The sequence below is a fragment of the Alligator mississippiensis genome, chromosome 1 (genome assembly GCF_030867095.1).
Source record: "Alligator mississippiensis isolate rAllMis1 chromosome 1, rAllMis1, whole genome shotgun sequence".
Classification (NCBI taxonomy): Eukaryota; Metazoa; Chordata; order Crocodylia; family Alligatoridae; genus Alligator; species Alligator mississippiensis.
Genome location: NC_081824.1, coordinates 438,055,126 through 438,078,898, shown reverse-complemented (window position 1 = coordinate 438,078,898; position 23,773 = coordinate 438,055,126). Strand labels below are relative to the sequence as shown.

Here is a 23,773-nt window from a genome sequence, read left to right as displayed (position 1 = left end):
ACGAGCCTATGAACTCCACTTCATCAACCTCCTGGATACTAAAAATCATGGACTAAATATAGACATTGGATTTATGACATATTATATGCCTGACATCTGACTCCCCAGGTATCTCTCCACTTTCATCCCCCTTCTCTCTCTTCCCCCCCACCCCCCTCCCCAGCCTGTCTCTCACCCATTGACTCCTCAATCTACATTTTCACTGACTACCTGTCTTGTATGCAGCCCAGCCCAGCCGCTGGCTTCTTTACTTTTCATTCCATCCAGGAAGAGCACACACCAACTGCAGAAACTTCCTTAGCCTGACAAAGGGTTTTTGAACCCAAAAGCTTGCTTAATAACTATTTTCCAATGTTCTGAAGTGTTCAGAAAGTCTGTATGCTGACAACATCAATCACATAACCCTGAGGAGGTGAGCTGTAAATCCAGAGTGCCCTAAGTTTGGAGCTCTGGGAAAGGGTGTACCAAAAGTAATGAGAAGACTGTGAGGTCACCACAGGTACTGATGACCAACACAACTGGACTACGAGATACCCTTGCCATGACAGGGCAACAGACAGTAACATGGGCCCAGGAAATGTGTCATTGTGAGGTTAAGGGGAGACCCAAAATTGTAATATGCTCAAACCTACAACTACGTAAGCCTAGAGTGGTAGAACACAAATACAACATCAGCAACCCACTGTGGGAAGCTCTACTAGAGCCATCAAATATATGTAGGCAAAACCTAAGTAAGTGGAAAGTTTATTTTGTGCTCTGATTCAAAATTCAATTGGCTTTAATAGTTATGCAGAAATCAGTTAAAAATATAGGGTCAATTCCTTTTACATTCTTAGGCCCTAAGCTTTACCTATTCATCTTTTAAAGAAAAACATTAAAATATTATATTTGGTACATACATAGTGCCACCCCAGGAGGGAGGCCTGCATTTTCGTCTTCATTTTGCAATGGATAAATTGAAACCAAGAAAAGTTAAATGGTTTGCCTGTCACCATGCAGTAGCATAAAATTGTGGCTTCTGGTCTGCTCTTTTAATAATTAGAGATCCTTACAGTTAAACATATTTAGATCAAATCTTAGGAAAAACTTACTAACCATAAGAACAATAGGAAAATAGAAGCAGCTGTTTAAGGATGTTATAGAACCTTCTTCCTCAGAAGTTTTCAAAAGGGGCTGGACAGGCATCCATCTAAGAAATTTAGGCTCTTTCATCTGTGCAAGGGCCTTAGCTATATGACTCTCAAGGCCCCTTCCAGCCTTATAAGTCTAATGATAGGTTTTAGCTCTACACCAGTTAAATGGTTTGTGGTATGTGGTAGATGCCCTTCACTCAGAAAATAGGGAAGTGTTATCTGCAACATAAAAGCAGCAACCTTCTGTATTCAGTATTTGCTAAAGAGCCATCAACCTCAACACCCAGCTGAGGAGATATAAGGAAGAGATGAAAAGAAATAAAAGTATAGGAGTACTCTAAATAGTGATGATATATTGGTCTACATCTGTCAAGAAAACTTGCAATAGGTTACAACTCATAACGTAATAAATGGAAAGCCTGAGAAAGCCTTGGAGCTCATGACTGGCAGTAAGTGAATCATGGGAATCATTAGTTAACACAGAACCTGGAAGCTGGGCTATATAATGTAGTCCTGCACTCTACCAAAGATCAGCACTTGACTTAAAGGAGTCTCTTGGGATTGTCTAATTTCCCTTCAACTGAAGTTAATACCTACATGCACAACTTTGCGGGACACATGATACACATTAAAGAGAGTGCTTACATTTAGGTCCCTAACAGTCATATTCAACCTTGAAATAAGTGAGTTAATTTTTCAGTCTGCCATACATCACCTAGTCACAACTGCAGAAATAAGGTGGCTATTTGACTCCTTGCAAACCTCCCACAGAAGTGATAACTAAGTCTGTATAAAGAGCTGACCATGGAGGACACAGATGAGAAAAAGTTGAACTCAATTAACTATCACAGTGAGAAATATGATGCAGGGGGAGGAAGAAACTCAATGCCAGGATCAATGCCCAAAACACTGGAAAAGCTGGCAAAGGAGTTCAATGAGCATTGTTATTCTGGCCATAGACCGAACTGTTATTTTTTCAAGAACTATGAAGCAAAAGAAATACAAATAGACATTTAAATCACAGCTGAGGACTACAGGATCCACATGCAACTTTTGAGACATTAAAAATTCTGGATCGCCTCCAAGAAAGGAGTTGCATGCCGAAAGTGTGACTTAAGGAGAATTCACGTAACTCCATCCAAGTGAGCAATCAACAAAAACCTCACCAAATTGCTTAAGTGCCCAAGATCCAAATTTCTCCATGAACTCCATCGTGACCTCATGCATGCAAACTTTGAACCTCTTTATTGCTGCACATTTCTCTGTTAAATGGGCACAACTGAAAAATATTTACTTTGCCGGGGTGTTGTGAATATCCCCCACTGTGTTGTGGTCTAGCACAGTCAAGACATGCCAGTATCTGCAGCCAACATCACACAAAAGTGATATGGACAGCCCACCTTTGACTACTGAGTCTAAATGACTAGGTGCCATTTATAGCTAGGTAAACTCAGAGCAACTTTTGCCATTGAGACTAGAGCAAATGTCAAAGTCACACCACACCAGAGAGTCCAAAGCAAAGACTCAACTTCCTTAACTACTTTGCCATAACTGCCAACTGTTGTGAAAAAGTCATTAATTATTGCAAAGCACTTTTTGATATTTAGATTGAATGTTTGAAAAAATGAAACCTAAAACTATTATTCATTTATTTTCTCTTCCTTACTCCAAGTTCAGAAGTACCATCTTCCAGTGCAACTCCTAATCCAAAACACTTTCAAAGTAAAGCTGACTGAATAATTCATAATAGTAATCCATTTGATGAATTTGCCTCATTTTCTGTTTACAAACAAATATGAGTTTCCTTAAATGTGCTATTCAGAAGTACTTGCCAAAATATTTTTTTGCAAATTATTCTTGATCTATGCTTCTACACAAGCAAATTTTAAAATTGTTCTAGTTTGATTATACATAACCATCATATGGCATACCCTGGGCTAGATGAGCATAATATTTAGAATCCGGTTTTTGGCGCACATCCTGGTAAGTACAAATCTGAAATTCACTTTCTGTAAAATAACTGCTAAAATGTAAAAAATTAATAATTTATGTTATGGCAAACTTTCTTGTCAGTAAACCCACGCTCCAGAATATCAGTTGGGAATGTAAAGATAGTAATAGTGGAGGGTTATTTAAAATTAAAATAAATATTCAACAGACTTTTTATATTATTTTTAGTACTTATTTTTTTTCTGCACGTAAAAATTTTATCTGGTCCATCTCAATTTATTATGTTACTTCATTAGAGAGAATAATACTTACTTTTAACTACCATTCAATAATATTTCATGATGTAAAGTAGCTCAAGGTTAGGCATAAGGCAGTAAATCATCATGTAACTTATGTAATATTCATGATTCTGAGCTTCCTTAGAGGTCAAAGCCGTAATAATATGATTGTTCCTTTTTATTTTTCTTGCAGGGCTCAGCCAGCCAACCTTCAAAATTAATGCCAGGCCAGACTGTTTGATATCTTGGATTTGCTCATCTCATAAAACCATAGACTTCAGCAAAGAATATCTCAAAGTAAGAAACAAATTCATAATCCCAGAGAATACAAAATACATATACACAGCACATATGGCATGTCACCCAGGGTCATATGATATTGCTTTTGACAGTGGGTCAGAAGCTCATAGATTCCAAGTTTCACACCTGAATTTGGGTTCAGAGGAACAAAGGACCAGGAAGGATTTCCTGGGCCATCTAGTCCAGTCCCAACCTGTAGTGCAGTAACCAGATACGTTACTAGTCTATGATATAAAAAAAGACTATTTCCAAATGTTGCTGCCTCAGTAATCCAGTGCCACTTTTTAAAAGGTGGGAGTGGATAATAACTCTCCTGTTAGCCCTCTCTCAGCATATGCTTAGTTGTTTTACTGAACCAGGTCTCTCATGTCCAACCCTGCATGACAGCTATTGCTAAGATGCTACTTCCAGGTGGCCAAACTTAAGTCTATTATATTAAGCATTCTTAAGCTTTTTCATAATGTTGCATGCAACTTAACAGATGGCCTCCCAAACCATCTCTTCTCCCGCATAGGACTGCTCCCTCTATAATAGCTATATCACCACTGGGCAATCACAGCAATTGCTTAACATTAAGAATGGAATGAATATTTTAAATAACTTTTCATGGGATTTAACAGATGAAAATTAAAAGGATAAAAATTGCCATGTGACAAGTCAGCCCTCTGCACATCACCAGCAAATGCTCTGCAGACCATGGACCACAATTTGAAAATTGCTGATATAATTTATATATCAGATAGAAAAGAGAGCTCATCATAAAATTCCTCAATGACTGTAATTTCTTTGATTAGCAGAGCGCTATTGGTACCAATTCATTATTTTACAAAGAATGTTGCCATAACCTCCATGTGAAATATAATTTATAAAAATAATCAGATACCACAAGCAAAATATTTTCTCCATGGATTCTACAGGGTAGTTTCACAGATAAATGTTATTCATCAGAGATCATGTTTTCCCATTTGGAATGGAAATATAAAAATAAATTTACCTAAAACAGTAGGCCAAATACATCTTTGGCAGAAATGAGTGCAACTCCACATGAGCTTTAAAGCAATGCACTTTAAAATACTGGGTTGCAGGGACCTGGCATTTTAAAGTGCCTTGCTCTGCACATCTCTCAGGAGCTGAAGAGCAAGACAATTAATGGGCTGGGTTGCGGGGAGCCACAGGGCTCCCACCAAACCAGTATTTTAAAGGCTGCAAAACATGGCACAGGGGTTGTAAGGTTCCCAATGAGAGGGAGTCCCTCAGCTCCCCACATGGCGAAACTTGCAACCCACTCCCCCAGCAGCCCATTTTCAGCATTGGGGCAGGGACATACTCTGTGGAATATCTTTGTGGCTGGCTTGCCACTTTATGGAGCCGTAAATCAGCTAAAAGTGGGGCACTGTTACTATTTATGGCATGATTGACACGTTCATGACATCGTAAATGTAGTGTGCGCCTGGAGCCTATGAACACTGGACTAGATTGTGCCCAGATAATACACTGATACAGAGTGGACTAGGAGTCTTTAATACATAGTTTTACATACAAACTGGGAAACGCTCTATGGTTTCTAACTGATGTGGTCTTTGTTCCAAAAATGGAAGTATCATGACTGTTATTTGGTGCCTCTACTCCTGTTCTGAAAAGTTTGTTTTGTGTTGGAGTGGTTTTTGTTTTCTGAATCCTACACTAGAAGTGGCTGAATGAAAACTTTGTGGGAAATGGCTTTTCGTAACCCATACATCTAGCATCTCCTTATGCTAGAATAGTAGGATGCTCCCCTTGCTATCTTTTACTTTGTTTCATCTTGCATTATACCATAGTTTCCTGACAAATAAAATGGATTGAAAGTCAGTGCACAGATCTCATTCCTGACAGAGATTAGATTTATGTCAGTGGAGGCTAACCTTTCTACCAAACATGCCATAAATTAACTGTGCACCCTCCCTGAATGCCACTCTGATCCTGCCTGATCTGCTGCTCTGTTTTTTTTACTCTGTGTCTGGTCCTCCTTTCCAAAACTGCTGCTCAGCTTTCTGCTCCCTATCTGCTGCAGTGCTGCCTGTCCCTTTCCCAATCTTCCACATGACAAACAGAGAATCTGCCCATGTCACTTGTGGGCCACCCTGTTTTAAGTCATAGTTCAAGGCCTACTCAGGACTATGGTTCAAGATCAAAGATACTGATATCTCATAGACTGCTCTCATTAAATGTTGGGTCTAGTGAAGGGCATCATATTTGACTGACAAGTCATAGATTTTTGAATCCCTGAGTGAAAACAACCTCTCAAGACTAGCTGCTCTCATGAGCTTTCCAGCAGTTTGTCCCATCTGAATCAGAACCAGCAAAAAGTCCTTTTCAGTTTTAAACATATCTGGGCAGAAAAACAACAGGTGGAGTTTGGTAGCCAGAAATTAGAATATACACGCTTCAGCTTTGAAAGAACTCAGATACAAATACCAACAAGTTAGAACTCTTTAACAAAGTTAATTAAAAATAAAAATATTTGAGAGATTCTAACCTGTACCTTAGACAAATATTGTCCTGAATCACTTTCAGTTTAAATTGGCTTATTTCCATTGGTTGCAATGAAGCTATGCTGATATAAATCAAGGGAAGCTCTAGGCTTCTTTAGAAAGCAATAAAACATAAGGAAAAGTATTTTGATACTGTAACGTCACAGAAATGCCTCAAAGGAGTTGCTTTTCAGGTGCTCCAAGCTCTCTTCTTCTGTGGGTGGGTTCTCCAGCTAGACTTCATTACCCAAAATGCCCTGCTACACAACTGCCATATGTCACTGTCTTTCATCAATGCACAAGAGTGGTGCATCATAAGATATGTATTCCCAGACTGTGCCTAGCCCACAGAAGAAAATGTGACCATGAGTTATATACAGACTACAGCTCCTGCCAAGCACCAGGTCAGCAATTATGAATCAAAGTATTTTGCTTTCAAACAGATATAATTTGGATTTTTATTTTCACCCCAAACCTCTTTTTTTTCCAACAGAAATTTTCTGACCAATTCTACTGAAAAGGTGTGTGCAATTTAGGAAATTAGTTACCAGGGAGATCTTTTTCTCTAAAGAAAAGGCCTGAACAATTTATGAATCAAAGCATTACCTTGTAGATATCGAGGAATCCACACTGATGGTCGAATCGAGTATAGAGCTCATTCAACATGCTGATCACCTGCATGGGTGTGCACTGGGCACAGATAGCTGTAAAGCCAACAATGTCTGAAAAGAGCATGGTGACATCATCAAACTTCCTGGCCTGAACTTGCTGCCCCTGCCATAATTGTTGAGCCACATTTTCTGGGAAAATTGAAATCAGAAGATCTACTGTCCTCTTTTTTTCCTCTTCCAGAGCTTGGTGTGTACATTCTAATGTTGCCTTCAATTTATCCATTCGTTTTTTCAAGCCATCTTGGGCCTTTGCCTGCTCCCCAACCAGTATAACATCACGGGTAGCATCGTGGATAGGTATGTCTGAAAGATGGAGGCCTCGGCCCATCAGTTCATCTAGCTTGTCCACACAAGGGGAACCCAAAAACAAAATGGAATTTGATTCAGGCACGTGGATCATTTGGCCTTTGATTTCCATCACCTGCAAAAATAAAAATGGAGTTTCAAAAGTAAAGATGAATTAATAAGTGTACATAAATTCCCCCTTTGTGCAGCAGACATGCGGTGGCGATTAGCTAATACTTATTTCCCTTCAGAGCTTTCTCTGATCCTTAAGTAATAAATTTAAACATTAGGCAACCTCCTAAGTTGGCTATTTTAAGTGTTTCTACCTGCACAAAGTCTAGTTCTTCTCTTTGGCTCAAATAAACCTTCAGCCTTTTATTCCCTTGAGTCATAGCAGATGACAGGTCTGGTGCCCCTAACTCAGATAAGAGTCCTACCTCCTTGAGCTAAACTGTAACATTCTATTACAATGAAACCCAAAACTGAGATGCTGGATCTAAATGCATCTCATCAAAACGTGAAAAAAAAACACCACAATATAACCTGCTTCTCAAGGTGGACATATCTAATGCTACTACATTTTGCTTCTAAAATATAGCTGGCCTGAAATGCAAATTCCAGTAAAGCTATTTCTCTATTAACTAAATATAAATTATAACGAGCATTAAAAAAAATTAAAAGGGGAAAAGGAAAGTCATTTAAATATAAGTTAGTGAGCCTATAAAACAGCTTCAGTTCTATTCAAAGAAACAATTACTGAGTCAGAAGAGGGCAAGTTGGAGAAGAGGTGAATAAGAGGACATGACAGAAGTATACCAAATTATAAATCGTACAGAGAAGGTAAATCCAGTGTTTCTATTTATACTATCTCATAATGCAAAAATAAAGAGATATTCAGTGGAACTGAACATAAACATCCTGTTAGAATTCATTTATTACAAGCCTATGTAGGATTTGCAAGACACTTGAATTGTACTTGCATAATGAAAAAAAAAAAATCAGGAAAAACAGAAGAGACGGGAGATTCTTAGGAAAGGTTGGATAGTTTCTGCAACTGTTTATAGCCTATGGTTGAACCTTTCATTTTAATTAGGGTGTGAGATGTTGCTTGAACTGTTTTGGGCCAAAAGTCACCAGCATAAAGGTAATTCTTTACTGGCCTCCATGAATAAAGGTTTAGTCCATTATAACTGGAACTTTTTCTGGCAGTATACATGTAAAGGTAAAATACCAAATGGCATCAACTCTCAGTTCTGTTTAAATGCTTAAGAATGTTCCCCAGATGCAGCACAGAGGCATGTTACCAGGTTTTATACTTGTGTAACTGAGATAAAAATCAGGTTCTGTATACTTTGAGGAAGTTAGTAAAATTATATATATAAAACAACCATGCAAAACTGTGTACTTTTAGACAAGAAAATCACTAATTATGATAAACTGTATCTTTCAGTGAATTTTCTACATTAGCATCTGCTACAAATAAAGGGGTATTTATCAAGCTAATAATCATGACTGAAGTTTACGTTCCACTAGACTAGGCACAGACATTAGATATAAATCAGTTTAGTGATCAGAAACTGGTTTAAACCTGTAACAGAACATAAGTTCAGTGCACATAAACTAGTTTCAAAATGGCTGAAATTTGTTTAAAATAAGTCTGGTTGAACGTAGTATCAGACTTAACTAATTTGGGTCAAACCAGTTTATGCAATGTTTGTCCCAGACTCCTTCCTGGTTAAAGTTAAGCCAGATGCTTTGGTTTACCTGGGCAGGGCAGGGTGGGGCTGGTCTGTCTGCTCCAGAGCACAGGCTAGCCCCGCTCCTCTGTTCCCTAGCCAGAGCTCCAAGGGAGACCACAGGCACAGCAGCATCTGCCTGGCTTCCCTCCCTGCTCGCTGTTCAAGCAGGGGGTTCCCCCCTCTCGCAGCACAGACCCCAGCCCCATGGATCCTAGGCATGTGGTATGATAGCTAATGCTGGGGGGGAGGGGGCGGGGGGGGTGAACAATTTCACTGGGACAGAACAAAGGCAAACAGAACAGTGTCCGCTTAAGGCTTTTTGGAGCTAATGAACAGGTCAAACCAGTTTATGCAATGTCCCTCCATTCCTTTCTTGGAAAAAGCTATTTAAGAAGAGTTTGAACTAATGAGAGAGGCTTTTATTTTGTTGATAAACACTGCAGTTTTATCAGCCCCTTGCTGGTTTGCAGCCCTGTCAGGTTTTCAGATAGTATGAAGAAGCAGGGAAAAGGAAATTGAAACACTCAGTATCACCAACAGATGCATGCACTGCACACCCCCGCTCTTTGCCTCTGAGTGCTAGCCTGGGGCTGGAGTCTGGCAACACTCCCACCCCTTGAGCAGCAAGTGGGGAAAAGCCTGGGACATTACCCTCCCCCTCCCCCTCAGAGCTCAGCCTCGTGGAAGGGAAGGGAGGGCTGCTCTAGTGCCCCCCAGCTTGTACCCTGAGCCACTGCAGGCATGTGCCTGCATTTCTTCAGTCCAGAGGGAATGTCTGTGTGGATGAAAACTGGTTCAGCATAGGCAGATTAGACTAACCTGCAAAAATGGAATCAATTCAGGCTCAGGCTTTTTGAATATCTGTCCATAGCCCTAGTGCCCAAAAGCCACAGTCCGCACTGGAGTACTATTATCTAAGGTTGAAAACATGCACATAAAAGAGACAAGACCAAGTGCAAGGAGTTTACAATATAGACAGGCAAGGTACGGAAAAACAGATCATCAACATGCAAGCACAACAGTGACGTTTCTGTTTATTTCCAGGTATGCTGGCTGGGGTCACTCTCCAGGACCAGAAGTGCCGGGATCTGGACCCGACACTCCTGAAGGGGGACCCAGGAACCCCAGCACCACAGGGAACTTACCTGGGGGGGGGGGGGGCAGAGACAGGGTTGAAGCTGCACAAGCCGGCGCTGCACCAACTTTTCAGGAAGCTATCAATCAAACTGGGCAGCAGCTGGCTGATGACATCAGCTGCAACCGCTGCCATGAGAGGTTTAAAAACCCTGGCATAAACTGGGGGGGGGGGAGCTAGGAGGCAGGGCAACCTGGCAGAATGTATTTCTCCCCTCCCCTGCAACACAGTCCCGCCTGGAGTGAGCGGAGACGTCGCAAGGGGGCCATGCAGGACTCCCCAGTGCCAAACTCCCCAGTAAGGGGTGTGGGGGTTGGGCACTGCCCAGTGGCCCTGGAAGGGCATGGCCATCTTTGAGCCTGCAGAGACAGGTCTGGCACAAGGCCAAAGCCGAGCCAAGGATTAGGGGTGAGTGGCAGGTGGCCCCTGTAAGCCTGCAGCACACATGGAAATCGACGGAGCAGTGGCCCACTGAGAGGCCATAAAAGCACGGAGCCAAGAACTGGACCAGTGATGCCATGGCCCTGACGGTTGGCAAGTGGGCTGGGGAGTAGGGGAGGCAGAGCCCCAGGACCACCCACATCGACCCCATGGGTATTACCATCCCCGAGCAGGGTAGAAACACTACTGAACCCCTCCTTTCAATAATGGATCCATCAAGCCGTGGCGGGTGAGTCGGGGGCCTGGCCCAAGAAGCAGGGGAATACTCACAGCACCAACAGAGGGCATCACACCAGGCTTTCTTAACTTATACTTTTGCTACTCAGAAACCACTCAAACCAAAACCACTGCACTCTGGTAATCTTTCTTTCATTCATTCAACTGCCTAAGCCAACATGTCTCACTACTGCTGCCAGTGCAACAATCTTCCACTCACTCTACACCTTAAAGCATTAATTTGGACAAAAATAAAATCTGAAACAGAAAACACAAAGCAACCAATCCATCTGTGTTAGTACTTATATCTTCTGGGTGGCCTGAGGCAAGTCACTTGGCCTTTATGCATCTCATGCATCTCTACAGAATAGGAATTAATTATATCAAGCATTTTATAAAGTGCTTTGGATTCATGAATGAAAAGCTCTATATTATTATTGATTGTATACACAAAGTATTATTGATTATAATCAATCAACATTCTTTTCAAACATATTACATTACAGTCTCCTGTTCCAGTCACCTGAGTTGCCACAAAATCACAGCTTTCTGTTATCACAAATGTCAGAAGTTTTTAGAAAACACTGACATATTTGTGCTTTTTTTTATTGGGAGAATCATACTTGGAATACTACTCTATTTTCTAATGCATCAATGCTTGTATCATCTGACCCTGGAGTTCAGTTTCAAAAAGAAGCTGTTGATATTTGCAATCACTACTTTAATCTTATATTATTGGTTCTAATAATCTGTTACCCCTTGATGATGGCAGGATTTATCATAGACCAGGCTACACTGGCCATCTCTACAGAAGCCCAAAGTAGCAACAGGAACACAAAGGCAAAGCTGTATTGATACACATCAAGGAGAAAGATGCTTCCCCTACAGAGCATAATAAGAAGCATCTTTCTCTGTAATGTGTATCAGTACAGCTTTGCTTTTGGCTCCTGTTACTATTTTGGGCTGCCAGCCGGGTCTGCTCTGACCTGACTCAATGTGCTGCAGTCCAGTTGCACATGCAGATGAATGCCTGGCAGCAATAAACTTGGGAGATTATTGCTGCACATTAATAGGCACGTGTAGACACACCCACTGTCTGTCAAGAGGAGACAGTTCCTACTTCCACTGTAGTCATGGGCATAGCTCTAATCTCCTTACTGCCAGCCTAGCACCCCAGCCATGGACCACAAACTCTCTTTGGTGCTCTTCCTGCCTGCTAAAGTGTGCCAAAGGGAATTTGGAGAAATTTCATCTGGAGCTTTCCAGGGCAAGCTTCTCCTCTGCATATCCACCTGCTGTACACTCCTTGCCCATCCCCACAGTACATTGCTTTAAATCCTAAAGTGAGTAAGACTTTTAAACTTAGGGTAGTCAAGATCTGCAGTCTTTTGATCTTACTAAAACAATTTTTTTTTTTTTAAACAGCTCATTGTATATCCTTACTATTCTATTCCTTAAGGAAAATATGGTGACTGAAGCATCTTCTGATGTATTAATGAAAGGGAGAACCTTCTCTCCTGTAAAACAGATATTCTGGAAATTAATGTACTAACCAAAATGCTGTACAGCTTATACAGGACAGATATTGACAGGTACCACTGAGGAAAAAAATTGGAACCAAATATCCTATGTCTTTAAGTAGGATTCACATAAACTGTTATTTTCAGCCTTCCTATAAACAGATCAGCTTGTGCTTTGATTTCAGTGGCTATACAAATTATCCTGCAACGTGATGACATCCTTGTCCTTTCTAGGAGAACTGGAGCAAAGTTATAGCACTGGGCCCCACTCTTGCAAATAGTTATACATGTGCTTAACGTTAACAAGCAGGGGCAATTCAATGAAATCAATGAGATGTCTTGTTTATTAAGGCTAAGACTTGAATGTATTTATTTACAGAACTAGATGCTGTGCTTGTGGAAAAAACACAAGTTATGAGAAGTCAATCTGAATATATTTATACATTTGAAAGTAATAACTAATGTTATAGATGACCAGAGGGAAAAAAATGTCACTGCAGACAGGACATCTGGGCTCAGGTTCAGCTTCAGATAGGTAAGTAGGGTGTGTACGAGGGGCTTGCAAGATCTGGGTTTAGTTTCCTACTCCAACATAGACTTCCTGTATGATGTTGGAAAAAATCACAGAGTAAGATTTTCAGAAGTATTTAGGGAGCTCAATGCTTAGTGGGACTTTTAAAAGCACCTGAACAGGTAAGGTATCTACATTTAATTGAAAAAGTCTCCCTGGGCCTCACCTTGCCATCCGCACTATGGAGATAATTCCAGTGCTGAAAATTGCACATGGTGTCAGGACCCTAAAAGGGCAGCAGAAACTCAGCTTCTATTTACCCTACCAGTCCAAAATACTTGTTAAGAGAAGCTGAGCAGATATAAGCCAAGAAAACTCAAATCTTAATCTTAGTCCTGCTGCTGATTCACTTTATAACACTTAATAACATTTACCACAAAGAAGGTACCTGAGGATTAATTACGGAATGTCTGCATGGGTGCTTAATCTTAAAACGTGATACCTAAAAAGCAAAATACTATACTTGGTCATCAGTCATTTATCTAGGCTTTTATTAAGTATTGCTTTAACAAGACAGAAAACTGCACTTTCATCTTTCACTAGTATTCACAGCTAACTCCTCTAAAGAAATTAAATTAGTTATAGCAGTGAATAATTTCTATGTGGACTGCAAAGTTATGTATTACTGATTGTATTTCTTAGTATTTTAGATGAAATATAATAGCTGGACACTTTCTGTATCTAAGGCTTTCTGGGTTTTATACTTGCATTTGTGTCAACAGCAGTAATGCTAAACTAGAAAATAAATGCAATATATATCGCTCACTGATATTAGCCTCTCTGATTTCTTACACACATCCAACAGCAAGCTGCTAAGTATCAGAGTAATCCTTCTTAAAATAGAATGTTTTTGACCATTGCTCTTACAAGTTATAGCCCTCACAAATGCAATTTTTTAAAATGAAGATATGAAGAATTTTTCCAGCCCTCCACTAAATGGTCTGACTGATTTGAAGCTGCCCCATGATAACTGTGTATGTTGTCCTGGTTGTTGGCTTGTTTATTATATAGAAATATTAGTTTACATCAATAGAGGGCTGTCTGGAACAACAGGTAGGAAGGAAAGAAAAGGAAAATGCACCATTTAGAAACACACAAGGACTGGCAGGAGACAATGCCAGAACTACTAGCACTGAGGATTTCACCTCCATGTCATTCAACCTACAAAAAGTTTTTTTGGACCAAGAAAGGAAAAGATACATAACCAAAGAAGGGCAAATCAGTATAATAAGGATACACTTGCGCAGCAGAAATGTAGTGGAAGCTGTTCAGGGGAACCAAAGACACAAGGCCTTCTAAAGGTACATGCAGATGTTAAACTCAAGTCAGCCTAACAAGTTAGGGTGAACTAAGTGCCGAACTGTCCATGCACGTGGGGAGGTTAGATTGGGCAAAAAAGGTCTGGGCTGGTCTAACTTAGTTCACCCACGAGAACTAAGATTGGGAATAGCCTATTCCAATCTACTGCACATCTGTACAAGTTTAGAGTGCAGCCCCGGGGCTGGGAAAGCTGAGCCGCTTGCCCCAGCTCTAGGGCTCTGCTTTTCCTACCTCCTTCCACACTGACAGAGCTATTTTTAGCCCCTTGATGCCCCTGTCCCCAAATGGGCAATGCCACTCACTCCCTGTGGACCCACCAACTGCACCCCCTCCTTGGGCTCACCAGTTCCCTCCCCCCTCCCCCCCCCCCCCGGCCAATCCTGTTTATCTAAATCAGGTCCTGGTAATATCTGTACATGGTTCACAGATGACGTGCACACATTCAGAGCACAGCTCCAGAGCTGAAAAGCCCAGCCATTCATCCTAGCCCCCAGGCTGCAAGTACTAAATGACTATGCAGTAACCACTAGTACTATGCAGTCCCCCACCCAGGCCCCAGGACAGCCATGCACCCACCAGTAGGGGCCAAGGCAATGGCTGTGGGAGGCCCTGCCTGACCCCTTCCTCCGGCACTTCCTGCTCCAGCCCCACCTGCCCCATCACCCACCAACCCCTCCACCCCCTGACCATCCCCAGCACTATTCTCAGGACATGCACATGTGTAAAACAAAAAAAACTTTATTGCCCTCACAACCCCTACCCCATCCCTCCGCCCTCAACAAACACTCAGGCACCCTCCCCACCCATCAACAATAAAAAACCTGCTTACAAGAGGCAAACTATATACATGAGGCAAACTATAAAGATATTGACAATTATTTACAATATTTTGTCTGTTTAAGTCCAGAGTGTGGGGCCATGATGGGGGGGCTAGGAAGCAGAGCCCCAAGGCAGGTTCCCAGAACCCCAACCCCTGGATGTTCCCCTGTGGGTCTAGGGGCTGCAGTGACCCCAGTTCATGGCAGCCTCATGTGGGACAGGGTCTTTGGCTGCATGGTGTGAGGGAGAGCGGTGGGGCCGGGCCCAGGTAAGCGGTGCCAGATCCGGGGTGGGGGCCAGGCCACGGGGTCTGGTGTGCAGGAGGTAGGAGGTGCCGTAGAACCTCCTCCCTGGGTCAGGCAAGGACCTGCTGTGAGGCAGTGGTGGGACTCAGGTGCCCTGCAGGGCATGGGTGGGGGCTGGGCAGTGGGTACATGTATGTGGCCGCCAGGGCCAAGAGGGCCTCCATGGCCTCGAGGCCAGCGTCCACCTGCTGCTGATGCTGCTCCAGGCACTCCCACTCCAGGGCCAATATAAGAAACTGATATATCCTGATAACTCCATTCATATTAGGGGGGTACATACTGGTGCAACTAAAAGACATCAACAGGTACCAAAAAAAAAAAAAAAAAATCAAATCAAATCCTGCTAAATAATGTGGTTACAAGTACAGAGAAATATGCAGATCTGTCTAAGTTAATGCTGTGAAGCTGATCAAACCTACACTAGGAGCTAAACTGTTTTATGAATATTGGTATTGCAAATAAAAAAGTGGCTAGTCACCATTGTGTCCTTTCTCTGCATTCCACCTCTGAGCTTGGGGATGGATTAATTTGGAAGCTGAGCTGCTGGATTAACTCCAACTAGCTGATGAATAACATGAAGAAGGACAGCTAAATCAAACTGCAGAACATCCAACTTTTATATTTAAAATTAACACAAAACAATCCATTTCATCTAAGAATACTAAAATAAGAAAGGGCTTAGTCTATCTGTCTGTGTGATTGTCTGTGTCTGTAACACTTTTGGGCAACTATGTATGCACCACCATGAGGGCTGGCAGTGATTGGCTGTGGGGGCTGTGCCTTCTCAGGCAGGGAGGGAGCCGCCACCACCTCAGGCAGGGAGGCAGGAGCCCCGCTGCTCTGCAGGAGGAGGTGGGTGGGTGGGAGGGCAGAGGGGAAGGAACTGCCACTGCCGCCTCAGGCAGAGGGAAGCCCTGCTGCTGCATAGGAGGAGACAGAGGTGGATGGGCAGGACGGAGGGAGCCGCCACCGCCAGAGGCTGGAGGAAGCGGCGGTGGCAGCAGAGGGACTGTTAACATGACTGGCCCTGAAGGGTGAGCAATGGGCAGTGGGAGAAGGGGGGACATGTAAACATTTCTTGAAACACTCCGTCATTCATGGGGGGCAACTGGCTAGGAATGAGTAAGAACCCATCTCAAGCAAACCAGCTATTCATCTTAAGAGAAAATGATGGGGAGTGGAATACATCTTTTCCACAGAAACAGAAATATGTTAGGCCTGACCTGAGGCACAGAGGTAAATTTGAGCAGAAGATGCTCAGTACGGTTCAAGGGATGCTCAGGGCTTTGTAGGCTGGAATCCTTAGCATTTGCTTAAAAACTTGACTTTCCAGCTCAGTGCAGTGCCAGAAGATATTATTCCACACAGCAACAAAGTGACTGTTACAAATTTCTAGTTATTTATAGAAATCCCTAGAGTGTTATATAATGTGTAATAGCCTCCAAACCAAAGGAAGCACATTTAGCATTTTCTATTTATCGTGATCTGTTTAAGAAGATAAAAGGGCAGCATATATGATACAGGACAATATCCTAAAGCAAATCACAATAGCAGATCAAAAATAGTAAATTATTTATACTATTTATACTATTATTTATATAATTTTATTTTATTACTATAATAAAAAGCAAATGAAATAGCCATCACTTAATAATCCTGAAGTTGCAATTAGTACCAGGAAGCCAGAACTGTGAGATTATTCCATTCCAATATTATTTTTACCCCAAAGAATAAGAGCATGTTAATTTAAGAGGGGGAAAAAGAAACCTGAAACAAAACCACCTTTCCCCATTAGTAAATGGCATACAGAATGTGATTTTTTATTTAAGTGGAAGCAGCGTATAGTGACATCCACAATCACACAGAGGAGTAAGAAAGAGTAAGACCCATCTCCAGCATGGCCAAACAGGATTTATTCCAATTGAAACTTAGGTGTACATCGTAGGGGAAACCATGGGCTGCACACCTGATACTCCACTGTGAGCAAACAGGATGGGAGGGCACTAAGAAAATTGAGCCTTTGTTTTTTATTCCCCTGCCAATGGTCAGCAGCAAGTGGAAAGAAATGGTAAGCTACACAGTAGCAAAATGCTTATCATAACTCAGAATTATATTTCCTTTGTTCCAGCACAAAAGAGTCTCTGCTTTAAATGAGGTGTGACTATATAGTGCTCCCAGCTCAGGCCTGGAAAAATGCCTCCCCTGCCTCCCACCCTTCCTTAGTTGCAACCCTATTCCCTGAAAAGAAAGAGAGAGGAGTCTTTCTAAACAGATTCAAACATCTCTTCCCTTATTTTCTGACTCTGATCCAGTTAATGCCATTTCAAAACAGGTGACTTAGACTTTGCACTGACCAGAAGAGGCAGAAGAAGAACAAGAGACATTTCAAAATGTCTGACTGAATGACAAATATCACACATCAACCTTAGTGTATACCAGGGCTGTCCAACTAGCATGCAGCCTCTGGGCACCACACCCTGCAGGGCTATATGCTGCAGGGGCAGCCCACCTGGGATTCCCCCCTTCCCCACTGCACAGGCAGGACCAGCAGCATGTAGCCCCTCCTTAGCTCTCCCCTGCCATGTAGCCGTGGGAGAGGCAGTTTCAGGAGCCTGTGGACTGCCTTGGTATATACCATAAAGTGGCAGACGGCAGTCTATGTGTACGCACATCCATGCATGTGTGTTTATGTATGTGTACTGCATACATACATACATACATACATACATACATACACACACACACACACACACGTAGCGATACATACATGTATAAGCAAGTATATATTACAGTTGCAATTAGCATTATATAAAGCCAAATTTATGATATTTTTGCATTCTAATATTATCCTAATACATAATATATATACTAATATACGTACCCTACATACACTAATGTGCTCTATATACTAGCATGTACTGTATATGGTATATGGAGGGTTATAAGTGCAGGAGTTACCTAGAATATATGCATAGGTATATATTGGATTTATCTAGAATACACTATATTTACTAAAAAATTATTTGGTTGGCAATGCTGGTAACCTGAAAAGTATGTTTTCTTCAAAAGGACATTTTCTCTCTCACTGGAGAATCTGCTGAATGCCTTAAAAGCCCCTGTTAGCTCTCACATCTGGATCAGAATCTTACATTTCAGGTATCAAAAATACAAGTCTGTGTCACTTAATTAGAAGGAGTGATTCCATTAACTGGCAAAAGGTAAGAGCTTTTAACCAATCAGACTGTCATGCCTAATTCACCTAGACCATTCTTATCTGAAGGAAGATATGATCATACACAGTTATCCAGCTACAATTACACGGAGTTTCTAATAGGTTATCAAATCGGGGGAAGACATCCTGTGTATATTGGTATGAACTAGACTCAACAGGAAATCTGAAAAGACTTGCTGGTTTGTTTAGCCCTACAGTCCTTGTTCAAAATATCTCAGGTTCAATGAACTTTAGCAAAATCTGAATCTGGCCTACATTCCTCATGGGTCTCTCATGGGACTGAGGGCACATGAAGCTTTATGATTCAAAGGGTCAGGAGACATGCACCTGGTGTGTCTTACCCAGGGATGCTGGAACTTCACCAGTCCTTCAACCCTGGAATTAGCAATGCAGCTCAAACACACACACACACACACAGAATCATTATCTTTCTGGCCAGCTTTATCAATTACTGGGCATATCCAAACATGCAATTACTTTGCACGAATAAATTCCATAGCTTATTGCTCAGGAGTTTTTTGCTCCCAGATACACCATTTGAACATGTGTCAGGGAGCAAAAAACTCCAGAGCAATTACCTCCAGAGTTTATTTGTGCAGAGCACATGAAGCCTGGTGGGAGCATTCCAGGCTGGCAGGAGACCCAGGGGGTCAGCCTGCCAGCCCAGAGCTACTCTGACTGGGCTCTATGTGCTACAGAAGGGCTGTCTAGGGCACAAGGGTGCTTCAAGGCAGGGGCTGTCTGCCAGCTAGCCTTGTGTCAAACCACCCTCATGCCCCAGCCAGCTCTGTCACCTCTACACATGCATTTAAGTGCAGTAATTTACTGTGCTGTTTGATAGTACTTGTGTCTGATAAGACTATCTGACAGCATAAGAAATTAGTCATGCGTGGCAATTAGGCTAGCATAGTGTAGATGGTGATGCTTTACGGTGAAGTAAATTAGTCCATTGCACAGTAAAGAGCATGTGTAGACATGCCCATTGAGAGTCAAGAACAGAATCTTCAAACAACACATAAACATTGAGTTTGCATCATAAGTGAAGCAAAACATTTCTTACTGTGATGCTCATTTCATATTCTGAATACAATAAAACCAACATCAATCAAGATGCAAGGAAGCTTACAAGCTTAAGGAAATTCTCATACCTAACGTCTTCTCTACAGTTATACAAGACACACAGAGTATTGATATACTGTGCATGTGTCTACACATGCCACTGACTGCGCAGTTGGAACTGTGCAGTTATTTAGTAGTGGTCATCAAGCACTGTGCCGTACCTGCCAGCACAGCAGTCCTGGTGGTGTATAGGTCAATTTTTGATCCCTACTGCACAGTAGCAACATGCCTACCAAGGCTATGTTGCCATAGCAATGAGCTATGTCGCTGTAGATTGTCACTATAGCAACATAGCGTCTCCTGTAGATGCACCCCATATTTTCTATACATGTGCAAAAATAAGTATTATTCATGAAAGATTTCCCATGAAAGGGGACAGCAAAGTAATCCAAGTTAAGAAATGAAAGGCACATAACATAAAACAGTGGAGACTCAGAAGTCATCTGATTGCCCAAGGGGAGTCGCTCATTTTAAAAACTTAGCACTTTCTGAAAAGTTGGTTGTGCAGATTAAACTAACCTAACAAGTCAGCAGTGTGGAAGATGACACAAATGCTTGCTCAGTTTGCCTGTTTCATAGGGTAAAATGCTGTTTGCTACAATTAAGTTTACTAGAATAAATACCCTTAAATCATTTGATTGATTTCCCACTACTTCACATCTTGTTTCTATACCTGTTTATATTTGAAGACCATTGAGATAGACTTATACACTGATGTTTATCCTATATACCATGTGCATTCCTGAGGTCTCCTGCTATCTTAAATCTTATCCTTGAATCCACAGTTAATTAGATAAGCTGTAGCAAACTAACATTTGTCCTTTAATTCTCAAAGTAACATTTTGCTGTTAAAATATGAAACTGTAAAAATATCATTGCTGTTCAGTGGCTTCCAGAACAAATATGCTAAATTCATTAGCAGAGCTATCTTTTCCCCTCCACAGTTCCTGCCCCCAATAAAGATCAGAAAGGCTTGGGGATGAAGGCCAGCATCTCAAGTGTGGCTGATAGGAAGATCAGTTTTTGTGCATGTTAGCACCACCCGGGGGGCAGTTCGGCCCCTCTTCTGTCACCACCACTATTGTCCACAGCTGACCAGGGCACACGTGAAGCTGCAGAGCTGTTTCTGCCCTTCTCTAGTCATAGGCTACAGGGGGCACCTGTGCAGTGCCAGGTTTTGTTTGGGAACATTCAGGTTTGGTGGCATTCAGGTTTCTCCTTCCAAAACCTGTTCCTGGTGAGTGGAGAAAACTGGGAGGGTACCAGGGAGCAGGCCTTGGGAGAAGGAACCTGTGAACTACTATTCCCGGCCAACCATGGCACCCTATGCAGCCACTCCCCACAGTCCCTGGCTAGAGAAGGGCAGAAGCAGCTGGGGGTCCCTCCAGGGCTAGATCAGCCAGGGACAGGGACAGCAATGGCAGGTGGGTCCCTCATTTCATGTGCCTGCCTGCTTCCTGTCTAGCTCCTGATCCTAGCCAGCCCAGGGATTTCAATCAAGCTTTGTGCCCATATACCCCCACTGTCTGGGGACTGGTGTGCTACATCCCCCTTTAGGAAATCCTAGATCCACCTACTCTCAATGACAACCCATCCTTGAGGGTTTAATCAGATACATTATATAGGTTCAGTTTCACACAGATCACACTGAATATGCTGAATAAGCAGTATGTTGACCTCTTGAATTCAGGGGTTTACATTGTCATTAACCATCTCCTGGTTTACTTCTTTAAAATCCTAGTGGAGAGGTGAGGGAGTGAGTTTTCTTGTTTGTTTTGTTTTTTTAAGTATCTTGGTTTTTCTGTCACCATAAAATACAGTAACACTCAATGCTCAGAACAAGACAGACAATAGTATAATTTGTGGATTCCTCTAAACCTAATTCCACCAAAGGCTTACACATTTACAGGGGGAGCTTCTCTACCAATAAATATCAGACATACAGTAATCAGAATAATTTAAGATTAGTTATCAGAGGTAAGACTTTCATTCTTCTTAAAAAATAAGATAAAATTTCTCCTTTTACCCAGCAAAGGCATCTGGCACTACAAGCATTAAAGCCCTCTCAATTTTGTGCAAATTATTTAACAAAAATCTTAAAAATGGAGGCTTAATTTATGTAATTACAACAGTGGTCCAATAAATGTTTTAATAGCACCATCAGTTATTAAATACAGCTCTGTTCCCCATGTCTATAATTTTAGATATATCAATATAATATTTTGTTATATAATACTATTTATAGTGTATGTTGGTATATATACACCATATTTACTTGATTCCAAGAAGAATTTTCCCCCCCACAGCTAACACAGGAGCTGGGCTGGAGGCATGTTCAGTGTCCCCAGGCTTGAATGGGGATGGAGCCTGCCTGTGCAGAGCAAGGACAAGGAGGAGGAAAGTGGGGAGCAAAGATTAAGGGGGGGGCAGGAAGCAGAGGCTGGGGGAGAAGGGGGAAGAGAGAGAAGTGGGGGAGCAAAGGCTGGAAGAAGAGAAGGGGGGAGCAGAAGCAGAGGGAAAAGGGGGGAGCCCAAGGCTGTGAGGGAGTCAGGCAGGAGGCAAAGGGGGCAGGGGAGTAGACACAAGCAGGGGACAAGCTGCTTGACCTCCCCACACCTCCTGTCCAACTGCAGCAGTGTGGGGGATGAATTAATGATGACCCTCCAATAATTCAATTCTATATATGGAAAATTATAACAAATTTATAGATTTTCCACGTATAGAATCTAATTATTAGGAGATTGTCTTAAATTCAGAGTCATCTTAGATGTGATGTACAAAAACATACAAAGACTGTTCTTGCTCCATTGAGTTTGCACCTAAATTCTTAATCCTGCAAATATACATTCAGATGCTTAACTAGAGATCAGTGTTTTAAAGATAATCAGGGGCACGTGTTTCCAGGACCTGGTGGAAGGAATTAGCGTTATGAAAACATTATATAATTGACAGCTATTTATACTTTAATTAAATTCATTAATCTATTTATTCCAGGTTTTACCAGTGTCAACCCAATGGTCTGTCACCACGTTCCAAAATCCTTTGAGGCTGATGAAAAGGCTCCCATTCTTTACATTTTTAATGACTTTTATGTCAGCACCTATACATAACTTTGCCATAAAGACAGAAGTGCAAAAATAAAAATAATACCAGCAGCTAACACCCCCCCCACCCCAGGAGTCGCTAGTCTTAATTCAACCAGTCAGGTAATCTGATTAGCCTGTTCATTAATTCTATCCGCAGTCATTCTGCGGCACTGTTCTCTCACATTGTTTCTTCTCTGCCCCAGATACACTTTCTTGGTGATGTTTTATTTTTAAACAAAAAGTAAATGAAAGAGTTAACTAAGTATACAGGGGTTCTTTTAAAGCCAGCAGATAAGAAAGCAGTAGCAGCAGCAGCAGTTCTCCCTTTGATCAGTTCAGAACAGATATATATAGCATCCATTTAGAGATTTGACATTTCATACATCACCAACCTGAATATCTCAAAATTCTTTTGATTAAAAGATCTTATAACCTATGCACTAACCGGCTAGTTGACCTTTTTCTTTAAAACATACATGCACTATCTACCTCCTGTTCCATTTTGTCTGATGTCTCAAAGTCCTGACACAGCCAGAGCAAATAAATTGATTAGACAGAAGGTTCACTTTTTCTGATGGGATTTTTTTCCTTTACTCTATTTATTAACCTATATATCATGTGCTTTTCAGCCCTAATATGGGTAAAATGTCTCCAAATTTAACCTTTTCTAAATGATATATAAATAGACAGGCACTTGGGGAACAACCCACTCTCCATGAAGTCAATGTAAATATACCCACTGATTTGAATGAGAACTGGATCTGGCCATTTAAAAAAAAAAAAAACTTTTCTGTATAAGCCCTGATTTGATATTAATATATGCATTAAGGAGATAAAAAAATGCCCTTCATTTTTGTCATTCTATTTATACATATACTTGCTCTAAACCAGTAACACCATATTTAAGTGAAAAGTTTTAAAGGGTCATTGTCAAGATTTAGGACAAAAAATGACCTCCTTTAACAGTCCCATCATGAAGGTGTTATTTTTAAGGAAGTCTACTGTGTATTTGTTTTACAACCCAAACCTTGCTGGATCGATACATTAGAACCAAAACAACCAGATCTCTGAAACTTTACTACAAAAAGAACTGTACACACTATATGATAGGGAATAGCAAAGCCCCTGTGGATCTTAATTTTC

The 23,773-nt window shown here is 41.5% G+C and overlaps 1 protein-coding gene across 1 annotated transcript in view; it reads right to left on the bottom strand.

Annotated features, from left to right (window-relative positions):
* The window catches only part of GUCY1A2 (guanylate cyclase 1 soluble subunit alpha 2), a 264,111-nt gene that overhangs the window by 127,598 nt on the left and 112,740 nt on the right, over positions 1-23,773 (bottom strand). Inside the window, exon 5 of the mRNA XM_059720935.1 lies at positions 6,778-7,263. Within this exon, the coding sequence (XP_059576918.1) occupies positions 6,778-7,263 (486 nt within the window). The remainder of the gene's footprint in view (positions 1-6,777; positions 7,264-23,773) is intronic.